This window comes from Labeo rohita, chromosome 9 (genome assembly GCF_022985175.1).
Source record: "Labeo rohita strain BAU-BD-2019 chromosome 9, IGBB_LRoh.1.0, whole genome shotgun sequence".
NCBI lineage: Eukaryota > Metazoa > Chordata > Actinopteri > Cypriniformes > Cyprinidae > Labeo > Labeo rohita.
Genome location: NC_066877.1, coordinates 34,504,655 through 34,532,220, shown reverse-complemented (window position 1 = coordinate 34,532,220; position 27,566 = coordinate 34,504,655). Strand labels below are relative to the sequence as shown.

Below are 27,566 nucleotides of genomic sequence, written 5' to 3'. Positions count from 1 at the left end.
CGATGTGGATAACAGCGTTTGATTAGTTTAAGTGCAATGCATTATAAAAATGGTAAACAAAGTTAAAATGCATTATAATATGTGACCCTGGACCACAAAACCAGTCATAAGAGTCAATTTTTCCAAATTGAGATTTATACATCATCTGAAAGCTGAATAAATAAGCTTTCCATCGATGTATTGTTTGCTGTGATAGAACAATATTTGGTCGAGATACAACTATTTGAAAATCTGGAATCTGAGGGTGCAAAACAATTAAAATACTGAGAAAATCACCTTTAAAGTTGTCCAGATAAAGTTCTTAACATTGCATATTCCTAATCAAAAATTAAGTTTTGATATATTTACAGTAGAAATTTTACAAAATATCTTCATGGAACATGATCTTTACTTAATATCCTAATGATTTTTGGCATAAAAGAAAAATCAATAATTTTGACCCATACAATGTATTTTTGGCTGTTGCTACAAATATACCCCAGCGACTTAAGACTGGTTTTGTGGTCCAGGGTCACATATGTAATATAATATTTGACACACATGAAATTGGCTTATACTTCTTAAAAAAAAGTCAGAATTATGTATTATAATGTATTATAACTGTCGATACAGTTATTCATTAGACAGTTTAATGCATTATAAGGTGCATTACAAAACATAACTATTGCATTAAGAATAATTCCAGATACATTATATGTAAAGTTAGGTGTTACCATTCATTCATTTTAATTAAGCCGAAAACTGAAACTGAAAATTTATAAATAAATGTAATAATCAATTAATTAATAAAACCTGAGTTGTATATAAACATTTAAATTGCACATAAAGTTTTTATTAGGGATGCCCGATATTGGATTTTTGCCGATATCCAAAATGCCGATATTTTTCAGCTCATTTTGGTCGATAGTCGATGCAGATACTGATATGTTTTTCATTTTGGTTAGTTTTAAACAAGAATTTATTTGTTAGAATGAAATAAACAATTATGAAGTATAATGACAGTACATTGAAGCTTTGGAAATGAATAAACCTGTGTGTGTGTGTGTGTGTGTGTGTGTGTGTATGTATATATATATATATATATATATATATATGTATATATGTGTGTGTGTGTGTGTGTGTGTGTGTGTGTGTGTGTGTGTGTATATATATATATATATATATATATATATATATATATATATATATATACACACTACCGTTCAAAAGTTTGGGGTCAGTACATTTTTATTTTATTTTTTTTTTTATTTTTTTTTTTTTAAGAAATTCATACTTTTATTCACCAAGGATGTATTAAGTTAATACTTAAAAGTTTATTAAAAGTTAATAATAAATAATTTACATTGTTATAAAATATTTATATTTTGAAAAAAAAAACTGTACTTTTTAAACTTGTTATTCATGAAAGAATCCTGAAAAAAAAAAATTACAGGTTCCAAAAAATATTTGGCAGCACAACTGTTGATATTATCCAACACTGATCATTCTAATAATAAATCCGCATATTAGAATGATTTCTGAAGGATCATGTGACACTTAAGACTGGAGTAACAGCTGATAAAAATTCAGCTTTTCATCACAGGAATAAATTCTATTTTAAAGTATGTTAAAATAAAAAAACATTATTTTATATTGTAAAAACATTTTGCAATATTACTGTTTTCTGTTACTGTTTATATTACTGTTACCGTTTTCTATATTTTTAATCAAATAAATGCAGCCTTGATGAGCATAAGAGACTACTTTAAAGACTATTACAAGTCTTACTGACCCCAAACTTTTGAACGGTAGTTTATATATATATATATATAATTTAATTTAAAAGTGTCATGTTTGTTTGTTTTTTTAATTCATGTAGGTTACAGCTTCTGACCTTTAAATGAAAACATACTTATAATTTTATGACATCAATTACTACTTTATATAATCAGAAACAGTCTGAATGTTATTTGTGTATTTTGCTTTCATTTTATTAGAAGTAGGCCAACAGCGTCCCCTGTGGAATTAAAACTACTTACCGAACTAATCATTTGAGTCACTAGATTTGTTTAAAAACGCACGTTCATTCATAAGCTAAACAACGCTGTGTTTGAATGGAGATGCACAGTGGCTCAGTTGTGACTTGTTTCAGACTATTTTGATGATGAAATAGAGTAAAATCAGGCAATATTGTTATAATCTGACAATGTAAGTCAGTTAATATTAACTTCTTGTTTATTTAACTGTTGTACTGAATCAAGATTTTGTTTACAAACTCACTTAAAAATCATTGAAAGCTGTCACTCGTCTTAGTTCATCGCAATCTCACAAAGTTCCATTATAATCAATGAAGCTCTCTACACTGCACAATCAATCTCTTATTTACACTCTCTCTACACTTTGTTTATGAAAGGATATGTCTGTGATACATTACTCAACGCTGCAAATACACATTTGAAGCTCCCCTCAGCGCAAACACAAATATGCCGATTGGGTCACTCGCACATGGTGCTCCTAAATAAATTTTTTTTAATAGTGGCATGCAGTAGTTTTCAGACGCAAATGCAACTGAAATGGTCGCATTGTAGAGCCCTGCGATAGAGTTATGTTTCTGCTCCAGTTTAATGTAATTGTCTTAATAAAAACTCATTTTCGGTGGCTGAAATTGAGTTCTTTCTCTTGATGGACGGCAAATAGCGATAACGTGCTGACATGGTGGTTCCTGTGAAATGTACTGCTTCTCCTCTCATCACATTCTCATCTAACATCATCTAATTCCCATCTAAACATGAGAAATTTTCTCAGAATAGTTGAGATTCCAGGTCAGCCTGTGGACAGGATATTAATTTCCCTTCAAGCTTTCTTCAAGCACATTGACTCAGGAGCCTCATGTCTTTGTTTTTCATGTGAGAGCTGAAACCTGAAGCCTAAACCTCTCTGGACCATTCCGACTGAGCTCTAATCATCTCTGGGTCTCTTTATGGGAGATCAGACCTGCCGTTTCGTGAAATATTAAGCAGGCAGGGGAAACCAAACTATTCGAAACCTTGTTGTTCTTGCTTCCTTTCCCAGCAACATTTGTCGAAAGCATTAGGGGTGGTCGGTTGGGGTGTGCGATATGTATCGACTATGATAATACCCTAATTGTTATTTTAACATTGTGAAAGCCGACACTGACTATGTCACTCGCTTTGCAAAAAACAAATAAAATCAGGTCTTAAAAAGACACTTTGACTGCATGATGTAGCCTAGTACAGTTAGCACTAAATCCAGTATATGTATTATATGTATTAATATAGCCACGGGTATATTTGTAGCAATAGCCAAAAATACATTGTATGGGTCAAAATTATTGATTTTTCTTTTATAATTATTAGGATATTAAGTAAAGTTCATGTTCCATGAAAATATTTTGTAAATTTCCTAAGGTAATACTTTAAAACTTAATTTTTGATTAGTAATATGCATTGATAAGAACTTCATTTGGACAACTTTAAAGGCTATTTTGTCAATATTTAGTTGTTTTTTTGTTTTTTTTTTGCATCCTTAGATTCCAGATTTTCAAATAGTTGTATCTCAGCCAAATATAGTCCTTTCCTAACAAACAAAACATCAATGGAAACGTATTTATTCAGCTTTCAGATTTTCACTTTAGCAGTATCACACAAACAAGAATGCTGTTTTTTCCCAAATTTCAGCATGATTACAAATGTGGTATTGCTTTCAAACAACAGTTCAATAAGCAAGTTAATATTGTGACATTTTAGACACAGTATTGTCAGTATTGTCAGTTTTTGCTCTATTTGGTCAAAGAGAAATTCCAAAAAAAGCCACAACAGAATCATTTCTCAGTTGAGTTTCTGAATTAATCAGCATTTGTATTTACCTTAATGCATTTTTCTTTATTGTAATATAAAGAAATTGTTGTCAGTACAGAAAGAATTTTTAAATAAAAAAAAAATTCTAAATTATTATTTAATTTCATTGCATAAATGATCCTATATGATGATAGATAAATAAATAAATAAATAAATACATGTAGAGTATTTGAGGAAAATTGCAATTGTCATGAAAATAAATAAATAAATAAGTAAATAAATAAATGTAGAGTATTTGGGGGGGAAAATGTGACTATGAAACTTTCATGTACACATCACATAGCATTATTTATGCAAAGTAATTGTGTAAATATTGTTTAAATGATACTTGAGATGCTGTTACTGCAGTGCAAAAATGGATTTTGTTGTTAATGATTTCATTTGTTTGTTAACAGCTTATAACAGTGTCTTATTCTAATTGAATATAATGATTAAGATGCATACATCAAATATAATTAAAAAGCCCCTGGAAATCAATTAGTGGTGGCAAATAAAAAGAATATAAGAAGTTTTGGTGACAAGGCACCAGCACAAAAGTACATTTAGAAACATATTGTTAATGACAAAACCTCAGAATATACTAAGACATAATTCCCAGTGATCTGTATAAATAAAATTGTATGAACCTTACCATGAAGTCTTTACCAAAGGCTTTTACTCTACTGATAGCACAGATGTCAACATTTGGTGGTTCAAATACCTATGTAAGGTCTCTCTTAAAGTTTTTAAAGCATTTTTTTTATTAGTGCATGATTTTCCATAGTCTGGTGAGTGTTATTTTCAGGCTTGTCACACCCATTACAGTACATATTCCTCATAAATGGATGCATCAAAATTAAAATAAAGTAACAATTATATGTTCTGTAAAGAGCCATTGTTTCTGTATTTGTTGGGTATAATTGGGTCTGGTTTGTGCATTTTATTTTGAGGGTGATGGATTTGGTATATAGTACTAGTAAGCATAATTTAATTAAGTTTAATAAAGCATTGCAAGATAATTATGTGTATTCTGCTGGTTGACATTAAGGCGTGTTTGACTGTAGCCTTGATTTTACCCAAGATATTTCTGTACCAAATGTTTTCTCTTTACACCCGACCATCCTCTGTTATTCAGCTCACTGATCCAAGGATAATAAGGAGGAAACCTCTTGGAAAATTCCACCCATGGTGCCTTTACCCAGCTGTGGCCTTTAACATGCGGCTGTACCTGTATCTCGTCTGCGTCACAGTGGTTTTCAGGGGCGCCATCTCTGAGACGCTTTGTTGACAGTAACAAACATGTCTTTGCAGGGAGCCACAGGTGTGTGTGAGAGCCCCTAAACCATACTGACCCCTCATGAGACCCCTGATGACCTGAGACACATGAAACAATGAAAGTCAGTCAGACTGACTGGTCAGGCTGATCCAGTCTTAGCAGAATGCCTTCCTTTTACCACAAACTAACAAGAAAAAAATGTATTCAAATTTTTTATATATATATATATATATATATATATATATATATATATATAATATATATGTATATGTATGTATTATGTGTACGTAACTGCACCATTAAACACACCACTAAAGACCTTCTTTATGTTTTTATTCTGTTTCTTATGTCTTTTCTTATTGACCTGCCATTTTTTTTTTTTTTTTTTTAGAAATTATTATTTCTCATATTATTTCTCATAAATTATTATTTCTTTTAATGTCTCATTAAAATATTATAATATATTTTGTATATATTTTTAATATGTTTTTAATGTGTTTTTATTTATTTATTTATTTTGGCCAGCATTTAGTTTTTTTTAATGTCCATTTTCCATTTTTGATCATTAGAATTAATGATCAGTTTTATTTTTTCATGAATGACCATTTAGCTATATAAAAGATAAAATACAGCATTTCATTGTTACATAAATCATAATCAAGAGCTGACCTGGCATTTTTTTTGTTTCTTTTTTTAAATTTTTGTAACTATTTTTAACTTATGTGCATACAGCCTATTTAAAATATTACAGCTGGTTTGTAAATATTTTCAAACTCATTTATTCATATTCATTAGCCCAGATTTACTTTTTCTAATTAAAACTAATTCTATTTAAAAAAATAATATAAATTAATAATAATAAATATTTATATATATAGGTGTGTTTGACTTTTTTACTGCAATTATTTTACATAAACTGCTATACTATACTATTTTGAATATTGAAATATTTTCAGCCGAATATACATCCAAAATCTTTCTGAGAAATGGGGAAAAAAAAAAGTATGCATGCAGTCTGTGTCTTCAAACGTTCTCTGTGTGCTTTTGGTGGATTAAGAGAAATTACTTGTTATCTGTAACATTTCTGGCTCATTTCCAAAGCAGAAGAAAATCATATCTCTCTTATCTGATCATCTTGATTACTCTTATCAGCTATATTGCGTTAGATGACAGTTTCTGTTCCAGAGCTGTAATTTAAGGATCTCTCTTTCACACAAGCATACTCATATTCATATCGTTGCAGCATGCCATCATTGTGCGCAATAATACACGTCAATGAATGACCGACGGTGTGTAAGAGGAGAGCGAGAGTGAGAGTGGGAAAACAAACGGGAAAGGTGAGAGGTTGAACGCGAGTCTGCCGCCTGTTACCTGCCAAGGCCTTGTAAACAGCCGTCGTGAGTGCGGCCCTGACTCATGTCCATTCCCATGGAGCTGTTATTCTGCTCGTCGGGTAATGTGAGAGTTGGGCTGGGACACGTGAGGACACACCTGAACTCCCAGACCTCAAAAACGCTCTATGTGTGTGTGTGGTTACAGCAACACCCAGTAATAGCTGCCTCTTGGGTGTTCAGAGGCTTCTGCTGCTTAAGCAGGTCTTCCTCAAGTGATTTCTGTGTATTTTTAACCTTTGTTTACTTGGAGTTCAGTCTGGCCGGTGTCTGGAATGGTAGAGAGTCTGCTATAGCTTTCATATGACTGAATCCATTTTTTATAGTCTGACACTAAGCAGAAACTAGTCTGCAAACTATGTGTCAGACGAGCTCTTCAATGAATGCGAGTGATTTAGATGATGCATTGTGTAATTGCAGGTTGCAGGTTACATGGTGTAGTAATACAGAATTACACAGGTCACAGGTGTATGAATACTTATGGCGGTAAATATGGCTTATTCATTCCAAATGGTTTGCTGCTTTGAGTGTTTTGTTTTGAATTCAGTTGTTTCATAACGTGATTGCATTGATGCATTTAGACTTGTCATTCATTACACAACCAGTATTGTGATCTTTTGGTTTGAGTACATCAAGTTCTAAAGTATACTTCACTTGTTACGATATTTCATTTACAATTCGCTTGGTTATTTTATATTATTTAATACATTTTAAGTTTAATTTTAAACAGAAATACATGCATATGAGAGGCATTGTCAAAACTCTGAAAGTGACTGTGAATTATTATTACATGTTGACCTTGAATGTTTTATGCCAGTAGAAAAGATCACATGCTTTAAAAAGAGTACAGGACAAACGTTAGCTTATATGCCTGTTGCACAACTAAAGACCTTCTTTATGTTTTTAATCTCCTTCTTATTGACAAGACAATACGCCATTTGGTTTCTAGATAAAACGTCATCAAGAGCTGACCTGGCATTTTATTATAATTATTATTTTCCACATTTATTTTTATGAGGAATATCCCATTCTATTTCTGATTATTAGAATTAAACAGTTCATACTTTTATCATATATTTTTTAATGTTTTTATTTAAATTAAGTTTTTAATTTATTTTTTAAATGACCATTTTTTGCATTCTATTTCTGATGATTACAATTAAATGGGCTATTCATTTTTTACATTTTTTTTTTAATAAATTGAGTTTAGTTTTTGAGTTTTTATCATGTAGTTTTTATTACCATTTCCATTCTATTTCTAATTATTAGAAATGAATGTGCTGTTCAGAATTTTTTTTTTTAAGCCAACATTTATTTTTTATGACTCTTTTTCATTCTATTTCTGATCAGTATAATGAAACGTATCATTCGTTTTTTTTAAATCAACATTTCATTTTTTTATGACCATTTTCCATTCTGTTTCTGGTTAGAATTAATGGTCAGTAAGTTTTAATTTTTTTTTTTTTTTTTTTTCTTTTTAAATGAACATTTTCCATTCTATTTCTGATCATTACAATTAAACGGGTACAATTTATTTTATTTTTTTAATAAATTGAGGTTTTTAAGTTTCTATCATTTCGTTTTTTAATGACCATTTTCCATTCTATTTCGAATTATTAGAAATGAATGAGCTGTTCAAAAACATTTTTTTTTTATTAAAATATTTTTTAATGACTAATTTCAATTTTATTTCTGTTCAGTGTAATTTAACATATAGTTTTTTAAACCAACATTTTTTATGACCATTTTCAATTCTATTTCTGATCATTAGAATTAAACAGGACTTCTTTTATTACTATGTCTGTCTGACTTGTGTAAATGGCCTCAGTCTGTGACTGATTCTTGACATGTAAATACTGGCAATCCTGTGGTTTGTGTTCAGATGTTTTCTCACGTCAGAAGGTTTTTGGAAGGTTACATTTCAGCAGGAAAATTTAATTCCTCAAGTCATGAGGCTTTTAAATCTCATTACATTCTGTAAGATGAATTATGCTGTTTTTTCTGTCCGAGATTAATGCATGGGGAAGAAAACTGGCAGGTAGCCGTCACACCCTAAGACAAAATCAACAGCAGCAGCGCAGAGATAATGACAGGATTCACTACAACACATTAACATGCCACAGCATTCAATTTTCTTTGCATAATGATCTCATATCTCATTTTAAAACACTTTTGTTTATGTTATAAAGAACTGAAGTGATGTCAGACTCAAATAACAGGCCAGTGAAACTCTATTCAGGCTTTTCATCATTCAGTCAAGCTTTCTTCTGTTCATTTAAGCTCTTTTGATTATAAACGAGCTCAACGCAAGTATTTCTTGATGTCAGTCAGACAGTCGCTTCCTGTCTTTCCATTATGATTATGCTTTAAATTAGCTAAATGTATTTCTATTGTATTGTCTAAGTGGGTGGTTGTTGGCCAGAATACAGGGACAGAATTTCAGTTGCATTTGCGACGAAAAACTACTGCATGCGACTATGAAAAAATGTTTAGGAGCACCAGGTGCGAGTGCCCCGATCAGCATATTTGTGTTTGCGCTAAGGGGAGCTTCAACGTTGCAACGTTGAGTAATATATCACAGAAATATCTGACCAATCCTTTCATAAACAAAGTGTAGAGAGAGTGTAAATAAGAGATTGATTGTGCATTGTAGAGAGCTTTGTTGATTATAATGGAACTTTGTGAGATTGCGATGAACTAAGATGACTGACAGCTTTTAATGATTTTAAAGAAAGTTTATAAATGAGATATTGATTTGACAGTTATATAAGCAAGAACTTAAAGGAGAAGTCCACTTCCAGAACAACAACTTACAAATAATTTACTCACCCCCTTGTCATCCAAGATGTTCATGTCTTTCTGTCTTCAGTCGTAAAGAAATTATGGTTTTTGAGGAAAACATTTCAGGATTTTTCTCCATGTAACGGACTTCATTGGTCCCCTGATTTTGAACTTCCAAAATGCAGTTTAAATGCAGCTTCAAAGCGCTCTAAACGATCCCAGCCGAAGATGAAGGGTCTTATCTAGCGAAACGATCAGCCGTTTTTTTCTAAAAATAAAAATTTGTATACTTTTTAAGCACAAATGCTCGTATAGCACAGGCTCTGGGATGCACATCCATGATGCTACGAATTAGTGATGGGTTGTTCTTGAACGTTCACTTTGAACTAATCTTTTATGTGACCGAAAAGAACGAGTCGTCTCGGGGAGCGATTCATTCAGTCGCGCATGCGCAACATCCTATTAGGTTCTGTACTGGAATTAGTTCACCTGTTTCAAGTCTTCGAGTTCGAGTCGTTCGTTCATCACGTGACAGCCCCATAAGATGAACGAACGACTCGAACTTGAAGACTCGAGAGATGAACTAATCAATTATTTTTTCGGCTCACACTGCATTGGTAAAGCTTATGGGGCTGTCACGTGATGAACGAATGACTCAAACCTGAAAACTTGTCAGATAAGAGGTGAGGTGAGCTAATCATAGACTAAAGAACCAGGTAAACAATGAATTAATTTTTTGTTTCTTATAGCATTGTAGTTTTGTCTTGTTTGTAGTGTGATCAACGTTTGTGTAAGCAGTAGATGTGTTAGGGAAGTAACACGTAACATTTTAATTATATTTTGCTAAAATGAATGAAATGACTCGAAAAAAGATTCGTTCATTTTGCTGTAGTTCATCGTCTGTGTACTCCGGCTCAAAAAGGTTGAGTATAGCGAAAAACTCCACCTTTTTTTCTCCTACAACTTCAGAATCGTCCGACATCGTTGTACCTTTTTGTTTGTAAACAGAGTTTGACTTACTTGCACTTTGTTAGTCTTTGCGCATTTGCTTTGTAAACACTGGGTCTGTAGTTCCGCCTACGTTCGGTTTGACCTTTCGACGTGATTCAATAGTACATAGCGTCATGAACCCGCATCCCAGAGCCTGTGCTACACAAGCTTTTGTGCTTAAAAAGTATAAAAAATTTATTTTCCGAAAAAATGACAGCTAGATAAGACTCTTCTTCCTTGGCTGGGATTGTTTAGAGCCCTTCGAAGCTGCATTTAAACTACATTTTGGAAGTTCAAAATCGGGGCACCAGTGAAGTCCATTATATGGAGAAAATTCCTGAAATGCTTTCGTCTAAAACCATAATTTCTTCACGACTGAAGACAGAAAGACATGAACATCTTGGATGACAAGGGGGTGAGTAAATTATTTGTGAATTGTTGTTCTGGAAGTGAACTTCTCCTTTAATATTAAGTGACTTACATTGTCTGACTGTAGCACTATTGCCTGATTTTGTCATCAAAAATAGTCTAAAACAAGTTACAACTGAGCCGCTGTGCCTCTCCATTCAAAGACAGCGCTGTTTAGTTTATGAATGAACTATGAGTGAGTCAATGATTCAATTTCCCATTTATAAAGACAGTCACTTGCTTTATTCCTAAATGAATCAGCCGTTCGAACGAATCAAATAAATGAATGATTCAGTAATTAAATCAGTGACTTGCTGCCACCTAGTGGCAGTTTTAGTTTCATTTTTAATGTATCTTTTAAGTTATTTAAATCATTTAATATTTCTGTATTCAAAATTTTATACTTGAAACATTAATTTCAACATGAGTTTATGAATTTGATTGCACTCATGCCACCTCTGAGCCTCATTAAACGTATGAAAATAAACCTACAGGCCACTTTTGTGTTCATCTATGCCACCTCTGTAGTACAAATTAGTTCTTTGATTGGTAACTTATTCTTATTCTGTTGTTTTAATTAGAAATTTTAAAAAGCTTAAAAGATGACATACATTTAAGCAAGCTAGAAAAATGCCGTTACAAAGGTAAAAACAAAATGTAAATTACTTTGAGTCAAATATCACCTCGTAATGGGAAGGCTAATTTTTTAATCAAATATTCTGATTATTGATTAGAAGGTGCTCCTGAAATTTTTACTGTGCTCCTAAATTGTTTAAGTGCTCCTAAAGAGAAAAGTAAGTGTAGAGCCCTGGAATATGCTGTAAACTTCACCAGACTTTGTCGATAGTCAGCTGTCTGGCTTCACTTCCTAATCGCTGCCTTTTCATTCCCAGCTAGGCAATTGGCATCCAGATCTCTGACTGGAGCACGTCTCATTTCCCCTCTTTCTCCACCAAGGTCCCGCCGGTGTCCATGACCTCGCATTTGAAACCCAAGATAAAAGAAAAGGGACAAAAAGAAGCTAAACAAATAAAGCCACCTCATATTTGGCAGGGAACGGGAGTGATGTCATGGCCTGATCAGGATTACATGGGAGTTTTGGCTTGGCCTGCTGCCGCTACAAAACATTACACTGTTGTTTAGTGAAACAGGACAGTATATCACTTCAACAGTGTGTTGAAATGACTCATGCATGTTCATGCAGAACTCACAGTGCTGTTTTTTTAGGGAAACCCCAGTTTGGAAAACTCTTGTATATAAAAGAATCATTAATGGAATCACTAAGAAAAGAATCGCTCCGTTCCCATGCATAGAAGTGCTCATCATGAGTGTGTGTGCGTTTCAGCTTTTCTCTCTCACACGGCTGTGAATGTGTGTTGATGAATAGACTGTGTAGCGTTCAGAGGCCCGGCTGAACTACTGACCCGTCATCATTGTGCTTTTCCTCATGACAAAGAGTCGTGGGGGGTTAATAGTTCCTCTGATTCACATTCACCGCCTGCGAACACTCATCCTGATGTAGCGGGTCGGGCGGGAGACTAGTGAGGGTAGTTTTACAATATTTTGTGGGATATGAGTTTAGATACAATGCAAAACTGAATACACTATGGTTCAAAGGTTTTTAGTCAGTAAGATTTTATATATTTTTTTGGAAGAAATTAACACTTTTATTCAGCAAGGATGCATTTAATGGAGCAAAAGTGGCTGGAAAGACATTTATAATGTTATAAAAGATTATTTTTTAAAATCAGAGTTGGATTTATTGCCAAGTATGCTTATACAAACACAATAGTTTTGTATTGGCGAAGCTTCCAGTACACAGAATAAATAAATAAATAAAAAAGCAAACAATAAATAAAAAAAAAAACACCTCAAAAATAAATTGAAAAATAAATAATAGACTCAAAAATGCATAAAATAAAATAAAATAATACAAATATGAAAAATTAAAAAGAACAAAAAATACTACTGTAACTGTATAACTTCAGTGTAAACAACCTTACATTGTGAAAAATTATCTTGGTAAAGCTTCCAATACACACAAAAAAATAAATACATTAAAACATTTTTTTATTAATGGCACTTTTCAGCCAGTGTTACTTGTAATAAAATAAAATAAAATAATTTTGTAATTTTTAAATAGAAAAAAATAATAAAATAGTTAAAATCTGAGATGATGATGATGATGATAACATTTTAATTTAATTTAAATAATTAATAATTTATTATTATTATTATTATTATTATTAATTAAACTTTTCTGCCAGTGTTAATTTTAATAGACTAAAATAAAAAAAATAAAATTAAATGTAAAATTAAAAAATAAAATAAAATTGTTTGAATTTTTTTAAATAGAAAAATTAAAATAGTTGAAATCTGTGAGATGATGATGATAATAATAATAATAATAATAATAATAATAAAAAGTTCAAATGAATTAATCTTAATAATAATAATAATAATAATAATAATATAATTTATAAATATAAATAAAATAATACATTATTATTATTAATAATATAAATTTATTGTGAGGTATGCTTATACACATATACAGGGGATTTGTCTTGGTAAAGCTTCCAATACACAGAAAAGATAAATACATTTAAAAAACAAAACAAGAAGACACATAAATTGTAAAATAAAAATAATAAGTAAAATAATAGACTAAATAATAATAATAAAATAATGCAATTTGAAAAAATCTGGAAATAATAAAATCTAAAAATGCTGTTATTTTGAAAATACTATCACCAAAGCATGTAAAAAAGAAAGAAAGAAAGTGTTGTTAACATTGATGATAATAATCATGTTTCTTAAGCAGCAAATCAGCATATTAGAATGATTTCTGAAGGATCATGTGAATGCATGGCACAGTGCTTTTGAAAGGCTCCTCGTTGCACTGTTTGCTTGTTTGCTGATGTATTACATGGTGTGATGTGAGCCACATTTGCTTTCATTTAGCTTCACTAAAAGCATCTGATCTGTGTCTTCCTGATGTCCAGTCATGCAGTTGTTCTGTTGTTCCCGTCACCCTCACTGATCCGCGCTCCACGCTCTGCTTAATGGTCTGTGTTAATGCCGCTCATTCCTGATCCTTCTACAGAAACAGGGTCAGAGCTCATGGTATGTCTGTCCTGAAAAATTCATACAGTATCGCAAAAAAAATATTTCCTATCGCAGAAAACAAACAGGATTTTACTTTCAGAGCCCAGCTGTTGTGTTCTCAGGTTCAAAACTGAAGTAATCTCAGTTCTTACTGTCACTCTTCATGGCTTATGTGGCTTATTGTGAGTGAATCCTTTAAATATGTTCTTAAAAGCAGGATTAAGATCATGTTAAACAAGACTAATAACTAGCTTTTGATCTTTTAAAGGGATAGCTCACTTTAAAATGACAGTTCTGTCATCATTTACTCACCCTCATGTCATTCTTTGCTCCACTGAACATAAACTAAAACTAGTAAGCTGCAATGGCCAAATCATGAATGAATCATTCTTTAGAGTTGACTCTTTTGAATGAATCAGTTGATCCAGTTCAAAGAGTCAGAACATTAATCAGAGTTTCTCCTTTGTGTTCCACAGAAATAAGAATTATATGGGTTTGGAATGGCTTGAAAGTAAATAAACGATGAATGTTCATTTTTGGCTGAACGAATCCTTTAAGCTGCAGATATCTGCAAAACAATTCTGTCACGCTTTGCAAAACATCTTTTTAAGATGCACAGGAGATTTACATGAGATTTACAGGAGACGTGTGGAGATGTTGTCCTTGTACATCAGCAGTAAAGTAAGGTCATGTTTTGGAGTGGAATGATTTTCATCGAAGCCCTGAGACTCATAAATGTGACAGACCGCATTCAGCCTCTATGATAGCTTAAGGTTTTACCTCCCTGAGCTGCCGGGGCGTCTGCCAAATCCTCAAAGAGAGGAGAATTTACTGTCTTATTCTGCATTTACTATGCTGATTTGAGGTTAAATGGAAATCCATTCACATACATGCATACGTTTACATGTACTGTATACATATAAAGAATTTACATTATAAATATGATTTATATTATAAATATTATGTTAATATAAAAGAAAAATAAATATTTATTACATTTATCAAATCTAATGCATTTAAATAATTAATAATTTATTATTATTATTATTATTATTAATATTAATGAAACGTTTCTACCAATGTTGGTATAAATTAAATTAAATTAAATTAAATTATTGAATTAAATTATTAAAGTAAAATAAATTTAAATTAAATAAATTGAAATAAAATAAAATAATTTTTAAATGAAAAAATTAAAATAGTTGAAATCTGTGAGATGATGATGATGATGATAAATATATTTTTATAATATAATTTTTTTTATAAATATAAATAATTTAAATTAATAATTTATTATTATTATTATTATTATTATATTAATTAAACTTTTTTGCCAGTGTTCATTTTAATTAAATTGAATTAATAAAATAAAATGATAGTTGAAATCTGTGAGATGATGATGATGATGATGATGATGATGATGATGATAATAATAATAATAATAATAATAATAATAATAATAATAATAATAACAATTTTTAAGCTAGAGAAGCCCAATTTATACTACTGTTTATGCTGGTTTGAATTTTTTTATTGACATATAATTTGTAATATTACATTGTTAAAGAGATGTCTGTTTTTTCCTGTTTAGGTGCATTGGAGCTGTACTTGTATGCTTGTTGTCTATGTTAAAAAAAAAAAAAAAAAAGTCTATGCAGCCAAGGTGGCCACAGAATGGACTGACAGGCTTTAAATGTGCCTGATACTAGAAATGTTGCTCTATTTAAAGAACAGCTGAGCTACTGAAAAATGTGGTTCGGTTTCTAACTTTCAGTCATAGTTATGCGTTCTTTCTCATATAAAGACATGAGAGTAAGGCTCTGCTCTGGACTCAGATTCTTTTCCCATCCTAGTTGAAGCAGAGCGTTTATGAAGAGAACTGGAACATGTCGTGCCCCTCCATCTCTGAGCCCTTGGGGCTTCTGGGAAAAAGACTCCAGACTGTTCTGCCAGTACTGAGCTGCTCTGACTTCAGATGTCTGTCTCCTTGTGGCATCCCGTTGCATTACCCGCCTAATGTGTTCCCATAGAGGATGTTTCAGTGACGCCCTATTGGCTTAATGTCTCTAGTGTATTACAGCTCTGTTCTGCTGAGTGAATTTGTCTCTCCTACTCTTTGCCAGAATCTAGGGAGTTCATGTGCACTTCAGATACACGCGGCGCTGCCTTCTAAGCCAAATTTTGAGGCAATACCATTATTAATAATCAAGTACCAGTAGTAACTAATAATAATTGAGCAGCAAATCAGCATATTAAAATGATTTCTGAAGGATCATGTGACACTGAGGACTGGAGTTCAATTTGACTGTATTTTTACTCAGATAAATGCAGAGTGTATTTGTGAATGGATATGACGCAACGATTCGGTCTGTGTGTGTGTGTGTGTGTGTGTGTGAGAATAGGAATAGTGACGGAGGCATCAACCGTCTGAATGGATCTCTATAGAGAGCTGTGAGTGTGTGAATGACAGGAAACTTTGTGTGTGTGTGTGTGATTGTGAGCCTGTGGTTCTGTTGTGAGTGAATTGAATAAGTTTGATAACATGCTGTGTGATCCAGACTCACATCACATCAATACAGCACTCTTTCACTTCAACTTCTTTTTCTTTTTCTTTCTCTTTCTTTCTTTGCATCTTCATTTCTTCTTTCTCTTCCTCTCTCTTTTCTCTTTTTTTCTTTTTCTTCCTCATTCCACTTTTCCTTCTTCTCTTCCTCTCTCTCATTTTCTTTCTCTTTTTTCCCCTTTTCGTTGTTTTTGTCTGCTCTTTATCTATTTTAATATTTTCTCTTTCTTTTCTCTTTTTCATTCTCTTCATTTTGTTCTTTTCCCCTTTTTCACTTTCTACATTTTCTTGTTTCTCGCTATATATCTTCCTTCATTTCGTGTTTTCTTTTCCGCTTTCTTTTTCACTTTTTAATTTTTTTTCCTCATTTTCTGGTTTTCTCTTCATCTTGTTCTCGATTTCTCTTCATCTTTCTGTTCTCTGCCTCCCTCTTCATCCTTTCATCTGTCTTTTCCTCTTCCTTCCTCTTCTCTACCTCTCGCTTCTTTCTTTTTTCTTTTTTCCTTTTCCTGTTCCTCCTCCTTCCTCTTCCTCTTCTCTGCCTCTCACCTGTCTTTTTTCCCTCCTCTTCTTCCTCCGTCTTTTTTCCCTTCCTCTTTGCCTGTCACTTCTTTTCGTTTTCTTTTTTCCCTCTTCCTCTTTCTTCTTCTTCCTCTTCTCTGCCTCTCACTTCTTTCTTTTCCTCCTTTTCCTTTTTCTTCTTCCTCTTCCTCTTCGCCTGTCACTTCTTTTTTTTTTCTTGCTTTTCCTCTTCATGTTTCTTCTTCCTCTTCTTTTCATCTCACTTCTTTCTTTTTCGCCTTCTTCCTCTTCCTCTTCTCTGCCTCTCGCTTCTTTCATTTTCTTTCTTTTGCTCTTCCTCTTCATTAATTTTCTTAGCCTTTGCAGCCTTCTACCCTTTTCTTCATCCTTTTTTCCCTCTTCCTCTACCTCTTTTCCTTTTTCTTTTCCTCCTCCTCTTCTTTCTTCTGCTTCCTCTTTTCTGCCTCATTTTCTTCTTCTTCCTCTTCCTCTTCGTTATTCCTTTTCTTTTTCTAATTTCCTTACCCTTTGCTGACTTCTACCCTTCTCTTCGTCTTCCTCTCCCTCTTCCACTACCTCTTTTTCTTTTCTTTTCATGTTTATCTTTTATAGTTTTGTTATCATTGAAATGTGCCCCTTTTCTTTCTCTTTTTTTTCTTCTTTCTTTTTTCTCTCACCTCTTTCCTCTGTCCCTCTCATCCTTTTCTATTGCTTCTCTCTCTGTCATTGCGGTTGTTCAGTATCTCTGGGGTTTCAGACGCTCATTCAATCTCTCAGTCAGTCACCTTTGTAGATTTAACAAAGAGAATCTGCATTAATTATTCCCAGATTATCCGGCTGATCATACACACAGACACACACACAACATCATTTTTGCACACATGTCCTGTACACACTGCGCAGAGCCCATGATCACAAACGAATGCATTAATTCAAGTCAATCTGAGCTCTCCACAGGTCAGTAATTAAACTCAAACACAGTGTGTGACTCAGGATCTTCTCCACAGGCGCTTTACTGTACGTGTGACAAGCCGAGCCACAGAGTCTGAATACTAAACGACCCTTTCTGTCTGAATAGGGCTCATCCCTCTCAAGGTTACGTCCCTTTGTTCTGTGTATGTGTGTGTGTGTGAGAGGGGAGGTGAAGCAGGGGTTGGTGGGCTTTTATTCCTTAGCATTTAGAGGCTTTAACAATGACGACTCACATTCCTGAGGCCAGATTTATTTCACCCGCAGACTCACAGAACCCAGAGATACACCCTCACATCTGATCTCAAGATATTCACCTCAGAATACACCAGGACAACACACTAGGGCTGGAAAATATAGAAATATAATATAAATAATATAAGTAATAAATAATATATAATATAAATAATATAAAAAATATCTAGAATATAAAAAAACTAGATATTTTCTAGTTCAAATTTTGAGTGCATTTGGTATATATGGCATAAATGATTTTACCCATCCATCCATTCATCCATCCATTTTTTTTGTTTTAATTTTAAGCAGTCATCATAGTCAGATAAATGTAACATTTAATGTAAGAAGTAAAATACAGTAAAAATTTGGCTTAACAAGGCTCTATGTATTTATTTTATTGTTTTTCACTAAATGAACACATAATATTTACTGAGAGGTATGATTTTATATACAAAAGGGCTATGATCTATGTATTTATTATTTATATATTTATTTTATTGTAATTTTAAGCGAACAGTCACTGTAGTCAGATAGGCTCAAAATAATATTAATTAGTAAAAATAAATAATAATATAAGAAGTAAAATACAGTGTAAATACAGTGAAAATGTAGCTTTAAAAATCTGCTTTTTACTAAATGAGCATGGATACATGGATTTTGCTCAAAAGTGGCTTGAATGACTATTTATTTATTTATTTATTTATTTTAATTATCTGTCTATTTGTCATTAGCAAGACCCAAAAAAATTTATGTAAGAAATAAAATACAGTACAAATTTAGTTTTAAGTTTTTTCTAGATGAACATGTGAAAGGGTGATGAGTAATATTTTTTTTTATTTATATGCACCAGTATTAGATAGCTGTTTTGGTGAATGTTTCACTATAAATAAAAAATTGCAACCTCTCCCTTATGCATTATTTCTATTAAACATCAATCCTGGGTTAATCAGAGCCTTTATAAATATAATCATGCTATTATAATTAGAAGCCTGAGTCTGTATTGGCTAGGGATTTCTAGAGAGGTTGTAATCAGATGTCCGTTCACCGGTATAATTAGTTAGGCCTGGTTTCATGGGTTAAAGCACAGCTGAAATTGCCGGTCTGCTGCGTGCGGTTTGCTTTGGACCCAAAGAGCAAATGTAGGTTGGGTTAGTTTACTTTAATGTCACTCAAGCTGCCTTTCTCTTTACTTTTCTGTCTCTTCACTTTAGTCCGTCTTCCCTTTAGTTTCTGTGGTCGACCTGTCATGATTCAGCCTGTCCCAGGCTCTTTTCCAAAATCTAGGGTGCTGCCTATGTAGGCTGCATTTTTATGCCTTTCAAAGGAAGTCAATGTAGCTAAGCCTACTTTTAAGGTATCTTCTTTTAGCTGAATTCAAATATAGCATTGCTTGTATCGTTTGTGGAGAAGACAATTCCAGAATAAATTGCAACAAACTCAGCTCGGTCAATTATTTTTTGTGTATGTGTGCTATGTACTTATTATATTATATTTTATATGTTATGTTATGTTATGTTAGATGGAAAAGCGTAAACGTAGTTTAAAAATGTTGCTTTAACAATTACTAAAATAAAGTGAAATACACTAAAGCTAAGAGTGAAATAAAAATACATCAAAAAAGATTGATTATTGTAGTGGCGTTATTACAGCATTATAGCACATTCCAAATAGTTGCTTGCGAGGGTTCACTTGAACTTAGTTGCTTTCCTAGAAGGTAAGATATAGAGTCAGTTCGCTAGGTTTGGTGACAGAGCATCTCTGTTGCTTTATACTCCTCCGTAGGCTCTTTTCCTTGTGGTGTCTCTTGTTTTAAAGCCTGTGGTTGCAGGAAATGACAGAGCAGTCCAGATATCCGCCCAGCATGTGACATAAAGAGTACATCCTTCTGTTTGAAATATGCACTCTCAGTGTTGTGGTCTGTTGCTAGAGAGAATGACTCATAAAAGATCTCTGTCCTTGACTCTTGAAATGTCAGGCTTAACTTCAGCATTGTTTTATCTCAGTGAAAGAGGCTTGAAAGTGATTGTGTCTGTTTTTGAGAGCTGCTTGTTTCACTCAAAACACTTTGAAGCTTTTCAAGCTATTATGTTTGACAAGAGTTGTTCGATCAATACAGCACAGCAATCATGCTAAAATGCAGCTGTTCACCTGCTTCTCATAACTGTTTTGCTCATATCTGACTGAAAATAGTAAAATTGTGTGCATCATGCACTGGTTTAAAAATAAACCAGTTTTTATGAAAGCCTGTTTCTGCCATAGAATATGAAAATAAAAATGGTAATTGCAGCTTTTTATCTAAATAAAGGAAGGATACTGACCTTTTCCTTAGAATTCCAAGTTTACATCTTCTCATTTTTCATGGAATTCTTGGTTTACATCTTGCAATTCTGACTTTTTTTCCTCTCTAAATTCTGAGTTTACATCTCACAATTCCAACTTTTTTTCCTTGAAATTCTGAGTATACATCTTGGAATTCTGAGTATACATCTTGGAATTCTGAGTATACATCTTGGAATTCTGAGTATACATCTTGGAATTCTGAGTTTACATCTGACAAATCAGAATTTTTTTTCTTGGAATTCTGAGTTTACATCTTGAAATTTAGATCTTGGAATTCTGAGTTTGGATCTTCGAATTCTGTCTTTTTTCTTGGAATTTTGAGTTTACATCTTGGAAATCTGAGTTTACATTTCACAATTCTGACTTTGTTCTTGGAATTCTGAGTTTACATCTTGCAATTCAGATTTTTTTTCTTGGAATTCCAAGTTTACCTCTCACAATTCTGACTTTTTTCTTGGAATTCTGAGTTTACATCTTGCAATTCAGATTTTTTTTCTTGGAATTCCAAGTTTACATCTCACAATTCTGACTTTTTTCTTGGAATTCTGAGTTTAGATCTTGGAATTTTGAGTTTGCATCTTCGAAATTCTGTCTTTTTTTTCTTGGAATTTTGAGTTTACGTCTTGGAAATCTGAGTTTACATTTCACAATTCTAACTTTTTTTTTGGAATTCTGAGTATACATCTTGGAAATCTGAGTTTACATTTCACAATTCTGACTTTGTTCTTGGAATTCTGAGTTTGCATCTTGGAATTTTGAGTTTGCATCTTGGAATTCTGAGTTTACATCTTGGAATTCTGAGTTTACATCTTGCAATTCTGAGTTTACGTCTCACAATTCTGACTTTTTTCTTGGAATTCTGAGTTTACATCTTGCAATTCAGATTTTTTTTTTCCGTGGAATTCTAAGTATACATCTTGGAATTCTGAGTTTGCGTCTCGCAATTCTGACCTTTTTCTTGGAATTCTGAGTATACATCTTGGATATCTGAGTTTACATCTCACGATTCTGACTTTTTTCTTGGGATTCTGAGTTTGCAGTTCTTATTTCATTTGTGAGATAAAAAGTCACAGTTAATTTGTTTTTTTTTATTCTGTAGCAGAAACGCGCTTCATTAATTTTTACTTCCAGCTGTAAAGGAAGATGTTGATCTTTGTCGTCTCTCTGTTTCAAGGAAAAAAAGAGTGGTCGTAGAATTCATGGTTTGTTTTGCAAATGATCCGTCACACAAGTCTCTCTATGCCAAGCCACTGATCATGAAGGATTTACAGCTGTTTGGGTAAGATGGTGTGAATTATAGAGTAGGTTTGGGCCAATAGCATGAACACAGTCATGATTTCATTTTCACACTGGTTGAACTTCACTGGTTTCATTCCAGCCTGTGTTGGTCAGGTGATTCCTCTCTTAAAGGGCTTCAGGCACTCGTTCACCTCTTTTTTGCCATTATGTATGCAGTGTGCTGCATAAATTCTTTGGAGCACAATACTTGGCAGTTATTGAACCGAATTGAACTGAGCTGAATGATGACACCGTAATCTACTATAGAGATGCTTTACAGCTGAAATTGAGTTTCATTCTAGATTAATTTTACAACATTAATAATGTTATTTTCCTATTTATCAATGTGAAGCTGCTTTGAATTAATCTGTATTGTAAAAGGCACTATAGAAATATATAAATATGACCTTTGCATGAACTCACCTCTAAAAGGCACTTAAAAACTGTGTTCATTTACTTTGATTGTTTGTCAGACGATCTCTTCCTATCTAAGTGTCTTAAGTGGGTGTTTTTGGCCAGAATAAACTGCAGTATATTCTCTCTTTTTTTTTTTTGTGCTGTGACTGATCTGACCAGATGCTCATGACCCCAGTGGGTGTTGAAAGAGAGCGGAGGTGTGACTAGGGCACGCTGACTTCCTGTTTTCTGGCGTTCCTCGCTATTTAATCGCCTTTTCAAACACTAGACATCTTTGTTTTGCTCTTCATCAGTGGGAGAGACTGAGTGGGAGAAGAGAGGAAGTGAGAGAAAGACACTATGTTAACAATAATGTGCTATCATACTGTGTGTTTCTTCAGTAAATATGATGTGTGCATGCTCTGAATGCATTGAATGTTCAGATGGCCAAAAATGCACAGTATGCAATAAAGTGCTCTGTGTGAGATACTGTATCCCATAATGCAGTGCACTCAACTTGACCTTCCATCTCAGTTGTGATGAATGAACTGGAAGAAATGACAGCTGTGATTTTTAACATCTCTCTTTTGATTTCTCATTTGGTCTGACTGATGATTATGTGGAAGCCCGTTTCTGCCACTGAATAAAAAATATGGAAACTTGCAATTCAGACTTTTTTTCTCAGAATTGTGAGAGATTAACTCAAAATTGTGAGTTATAAAGTCCATTTCTTAGGAGAAAAAAAGACTGTTTATATCTCACAATTCTGACTTAACTCGCAATTGCTTGCTTTATTTCTCAAAATTGTGAGATATTGTGACTTTATAACTTGCAACTGTGACTTTTTATAGTCAGAATTGTGAGTTTATATTATGCAATTCTGAGAAAAAAGGTCAGAATTTTGATATAAAAAGTCGCAATAACTTAAAATTTTTATTCAGTGGCAGAAACGGGCTTCCATATGATTAAGACATTTTCAAAATTGGATTAAAAATACAAAATTACATTAAAGTAATAAAATTAATTAATAGAAGTAAAATGAATTAATAAACATAAAAAAATATATATTTTTTACTAGATAACTGCATGCTGGTCAGGGTTATTTTAGTGTCATTGAGATACTGTTATAGATTTTATAAATATTTTGAATTTATTTTTATTTTCATATTTTGAGTTTTCTTTTTAATTTAAGTTAAAATTTTAGTAATTTTATTGTTTTTGTCATTTTTATTATTATTTTTTTTATTAATTTTAATTTCATTTTTGGTTGTAGTTTTTCAAATTAAACTAAATGAACTTAAATTAAATATCAAATTAAACTAAATGAACTGAATTGTTTGAATTGAACGAATGAATTGTATTTTAGTCATTTTATGTCAATTTTATTTTTTTTAAACAGTAATAGAATAGAATAAATTTTTTATTCTTTTTTATTTTTATTTGTTATTTTAGTGCATTAAGTTAAACTAAATGAATTAAATTTTATGCCATTTTATTTCATTTAAAGTTTATTTATTTATTTATTTATTTTTATATAATATAATATAATATAATATAATATATAAATGTTTTAATTTTAGGTAACTATAATAACACTGCTCATGAGGTCATGTGACAAATGGTAACATACTACTGTTAGAAATGTTGGTTATTGCATTTTTTTTTTTTTTTTTTTTTAAAATATGTGAAACTGTTTCTCATTGTATTTTTTAAAAATAGTAAGTAGCATTCAATATACACTGCACAGTGTTTACTAAGTTAGTAGTAAACTAGTATTCCATTCAAAAAGTAAATAGCAAATGAGTTTTCCCAGAAGCCTCCATTTTATTTCACCTAAAGTGGCACAAAACAATCACAGCTCATCAGGTTTAACAGCAGTTCTTTAAACATTAAAAGCAAGAAGATAATAATAAAAAACAGTAAGATGGAGAAAAGAAAGACTTGAGGCGCAGTGTTTAATCAGTGCTGTGAATAGCGTGTAATGAAAATACATCAGAGAGCTGTTGTTCAGTATTATTATTGAGTTCTGCTAATTAGTTTGTATTCTCTTGATGGCTTTCAGGGTTTACAGTGAAAACCGGCTGTGGATTTTGCCACATTTTTAATTTAAACTCAATCTCAGCGGCTCTATTTGTTTTTATTAAGATGACTGAATCAATCTCGTGTTAGGAGAATGTCAGTCAACTCTTGTTAATGCTAAACGTGCCTGTCAGTTTCACTGGGGCGGTTAACTTGATTATTTCAGATGTTTATCGACCTGTTAACAGTGTTTTCTGCTCTGTGAAGAATCTGCTGCAGCTGAGGAATATATTTGCGGTTTTACTGTCAGTAAATGCAACAGCTAGTGCTAATAGGACCTATGTTTTTTTTTTTTTGTATGATCAGGAGAGCCGTACCTGCTCAGTGCCCAGCGGAGGTGTCCTGGTGGTGGGATGCAGGATCCCACAGGTATCCGTCCGTTCCCGCCCGCAGACGAAGGCCTCAGACTCGGCCTGGCTAAAGGGGTCTCCATGTCCCTCCCGTCATCTCCTCTCCTGCCCCGACAGACGTACGTGATGGCGGCTCGCCCGTGCAAGAAGTCTCCAGGTGGGATATTCATCATTTTATCAGTATAAAAGCATGGAAATGTCCGGACATCAGCAGCTTTTTGGCTGAGGGATGGGTTGCGTTGGTTTTGCAACAGCTGTTGTTCTGTAATTCAGTTCGGTTTTGCTAGTGGTGCAGAAATTACAGACTTGGACAGTGAGGTTTCTGAGGGAACCACTCAAGAACATGTCGAGGTTGCTTTAAAAAAAAAAAAAAGTAATAAAGAAAATAAAATAGCATTTTTATTTGCATTTTTATTTTTGGTTGCACTTTACTTAAGGCCTTTAAAAATAATGCATTACTAAGCATTACTTATTTTAAAAAGTTAAAATGCATTATATATGCAGATTCCGGGTTACATTTGGAATTGGTTGTTTGTCATGTGTTTTAATAAACTATATTTTTGTCTAATAATAAATAGATAAGCATTAAAATGTATTATAACTGTGTGATCATACAATGCATTATAAGGTGCATTACAAGTAGTGCTAGGCAATGATTAATTGCGATGAATCGCATCCAAAATTGAATTTTTTGTTTATATAATATATGTGTTTACTGTGTATAATTATTATGTATAAATACAGTATATATTTTGAAAATATTTTTGTGTACATAATATATGTGCGTGTACTGTGTATGTTTTTATCTATATATAAACACATGCATATATTGAAGAAAAATGTAATTTTTATATATTAAATATATTTATATGTAATATAAATTATATGAATATAAATATATGCATGAAAATATTTTCACAATATATACTGTATGTATGTGTCTTTATATATACATAGTAAATATAAACAGTTAACACACATATTATGTACACAAAAACGTTTTGGATGCAGTTAATCATGATTAATTGTTGCCCAGCACTATATATTATATTATGTTATATTATATTATATATATATATATATATGTTTTGTCATAAAACTAATGAGCTTGAGATCATATTAAGATCTGTGGCTTCTGGTTGGACACTTTGGTATTTTTGCATTTTAGGTTGTTCATCTAGCTGTTAACTATTAATGTATGTTCTTGCGTATTTGTTTAGCTTTAAGCGTCTGTTTATATTTTTGTATGTGAGTCGGTGGCATTGTTGATTGAGTTGTGTGTGTACATGCAAACACAAGCGTGTGTGTGAGTATGTAAACACAGTCTGAGGTGTTTTCACACCATCTCTGTGTTAAGGACAAGGCCATGAGCAGCTGAGATCTTCAAAGGGTTTGCTGCTTGTCTCTGGACTTGTTTCAGCCTGAGCTTTGTTTTGGGAGGATTTAGCACAGAGGATTGAAATCCTTTCAGTGGTCACTTTGGCCTCTCGCTCACATCTGCTCCTCATGTGTGTTGATTCAGCAGCTCTCTTTGAAAAGGGGATCGATGCTTTGAAGGTACCGGAAGCAGGTGACACGCTCAAATGAGGTTGCCCTTTGCACATTTCATTAGTCTGACAATTAAAGAAAGATAAATGTCCAAATGAGATCTCCCTGGTGTACCGGATCCTCAGGGAGGGATTTACTACAGACGTTGGAAACACGTGAGATTGAGGGTTTGTTTTGACCTCCACAGATTTTGAAAAAGGTTGGCTGGGGCAGTTGCATGTAGTTTAAATGAACTAAAAGAAAAATCATATGTAAATATCTCTTTTACCGTTTGGGGTCAGTAAGATTTTTTGCAAAAAATGTATACTTTATTCAGAAAGAATGCATTAAATTGATTAAAAGTGTCAGTAAAGACGTTTATAATGTAACAAAAGATTTCTGTTTGAAATAAATGCTGTTCTTTTGGACTTTCTGTTAATCAAAGAATCAAGTTTCCTCAATATAAAGCAGCACAACTTTTTTCAACATTGATAATAATCAGAAATGTTTCTTGAGCAGCAAATCAGCATATTAGAATGATTTCTGAAGGATCATGATGCTGAAAATTCAGTTTTGCATCACAGAAATAAATTACATTTTAAAATGTATTCATATAGAAAGCAGCCATTTTAAATTGTAATAATATTTCACTATTTTTACAGTATTTTTGATCAAATAAATGTAGCCTTGGTGAGCAGAAGAGATTTATTTCCAAAATGTAAAAAAATATCCGCAAACTTTTGAACAGTACAGAATATTTGCCAATATAACAATACAGATTCATAAATAGACATATTTATCTTTGTATATTTTTACTAAAATATTTTAATATATGAAAAATGTCATGCGAAAAGTTTTTTGAGTAATGGTTTAATTTCTGAAAATAGTGAAAAATTACATTTTTGTTTAGTTTAATTTAATGCTTCAAGGAATAATCGATTCATTCAAATGAATCAGATTCGCTCATTTCACAGAAATAATCAAAAAATGTTGTCATTTTAAATTTAACCCATGATATTCCTTCAAACCACATGTTAGTCTTGCATGACTTATATTACAACGTCTGTGTTTATATCACGTAAATTGTTTATCTGTTCAAGCAGAGGATTTTCTGGGAAAATCCTCACGGGGAGGAAATTAAAAATAACCAGAATTAGATTCAGATGGACTCGATACTCAGACACCATTGTTTAGCTTGTGGAAGTAATAACATGGATAATGTGCGAGTTATTGTCTTAAACCCTGGATGATAATGACCGAATGGACCTTATTCGGCTATCCCAATGGGAATCTTTGGGAATGACTGTTATTATTAGGAGCATCAAAGACTGGCTGATGAGTTTCATGTGGACAGTGTGTGATGCAGAAAAATAAGACACGAGTTCATTTCAGTAAGCACAGGTACTTGCATGAAGTTAACTATTCTAGTCAAACTGCTCCTATTAAAGTGGCCACATGTGGTGAGAAAGGTGGAGGCGGTCTCTGTGTGTGTGTGTGTGTGTGTGTGTGTGTTTA

The 27,566-nt window shown here is 32.6% G+C and overlaps 1 protein-coding gene across 3 annotated transcripts in view; it reads left to right on the top strand.

The window, feature by feature from the left end:
* The window catches only part of tanc1b (tetratricopeptide repeat, ankyrin repeat and coiled-coil containing 1b), a 199,793-nt gene that overhangs the window by 36,436 nt on the left and 135,791 nt on the right, over positions 1 to 27,566 (top strand). For all 3 annotated transcript variants that reach the window (XM_051119883.1, XM_051119882.1, XM_051119884.1), the window contains exon 3: positions 24,481 to 24,681. In XM_051119883.1, coding sequence (XP_050975840.1) covers positions 24,481 to 24,681 — 201 coding nt within the window. The remainder of the gene's footprint in view (positions 1 to 24,480; positions 24,682 to 27,566) is intronic.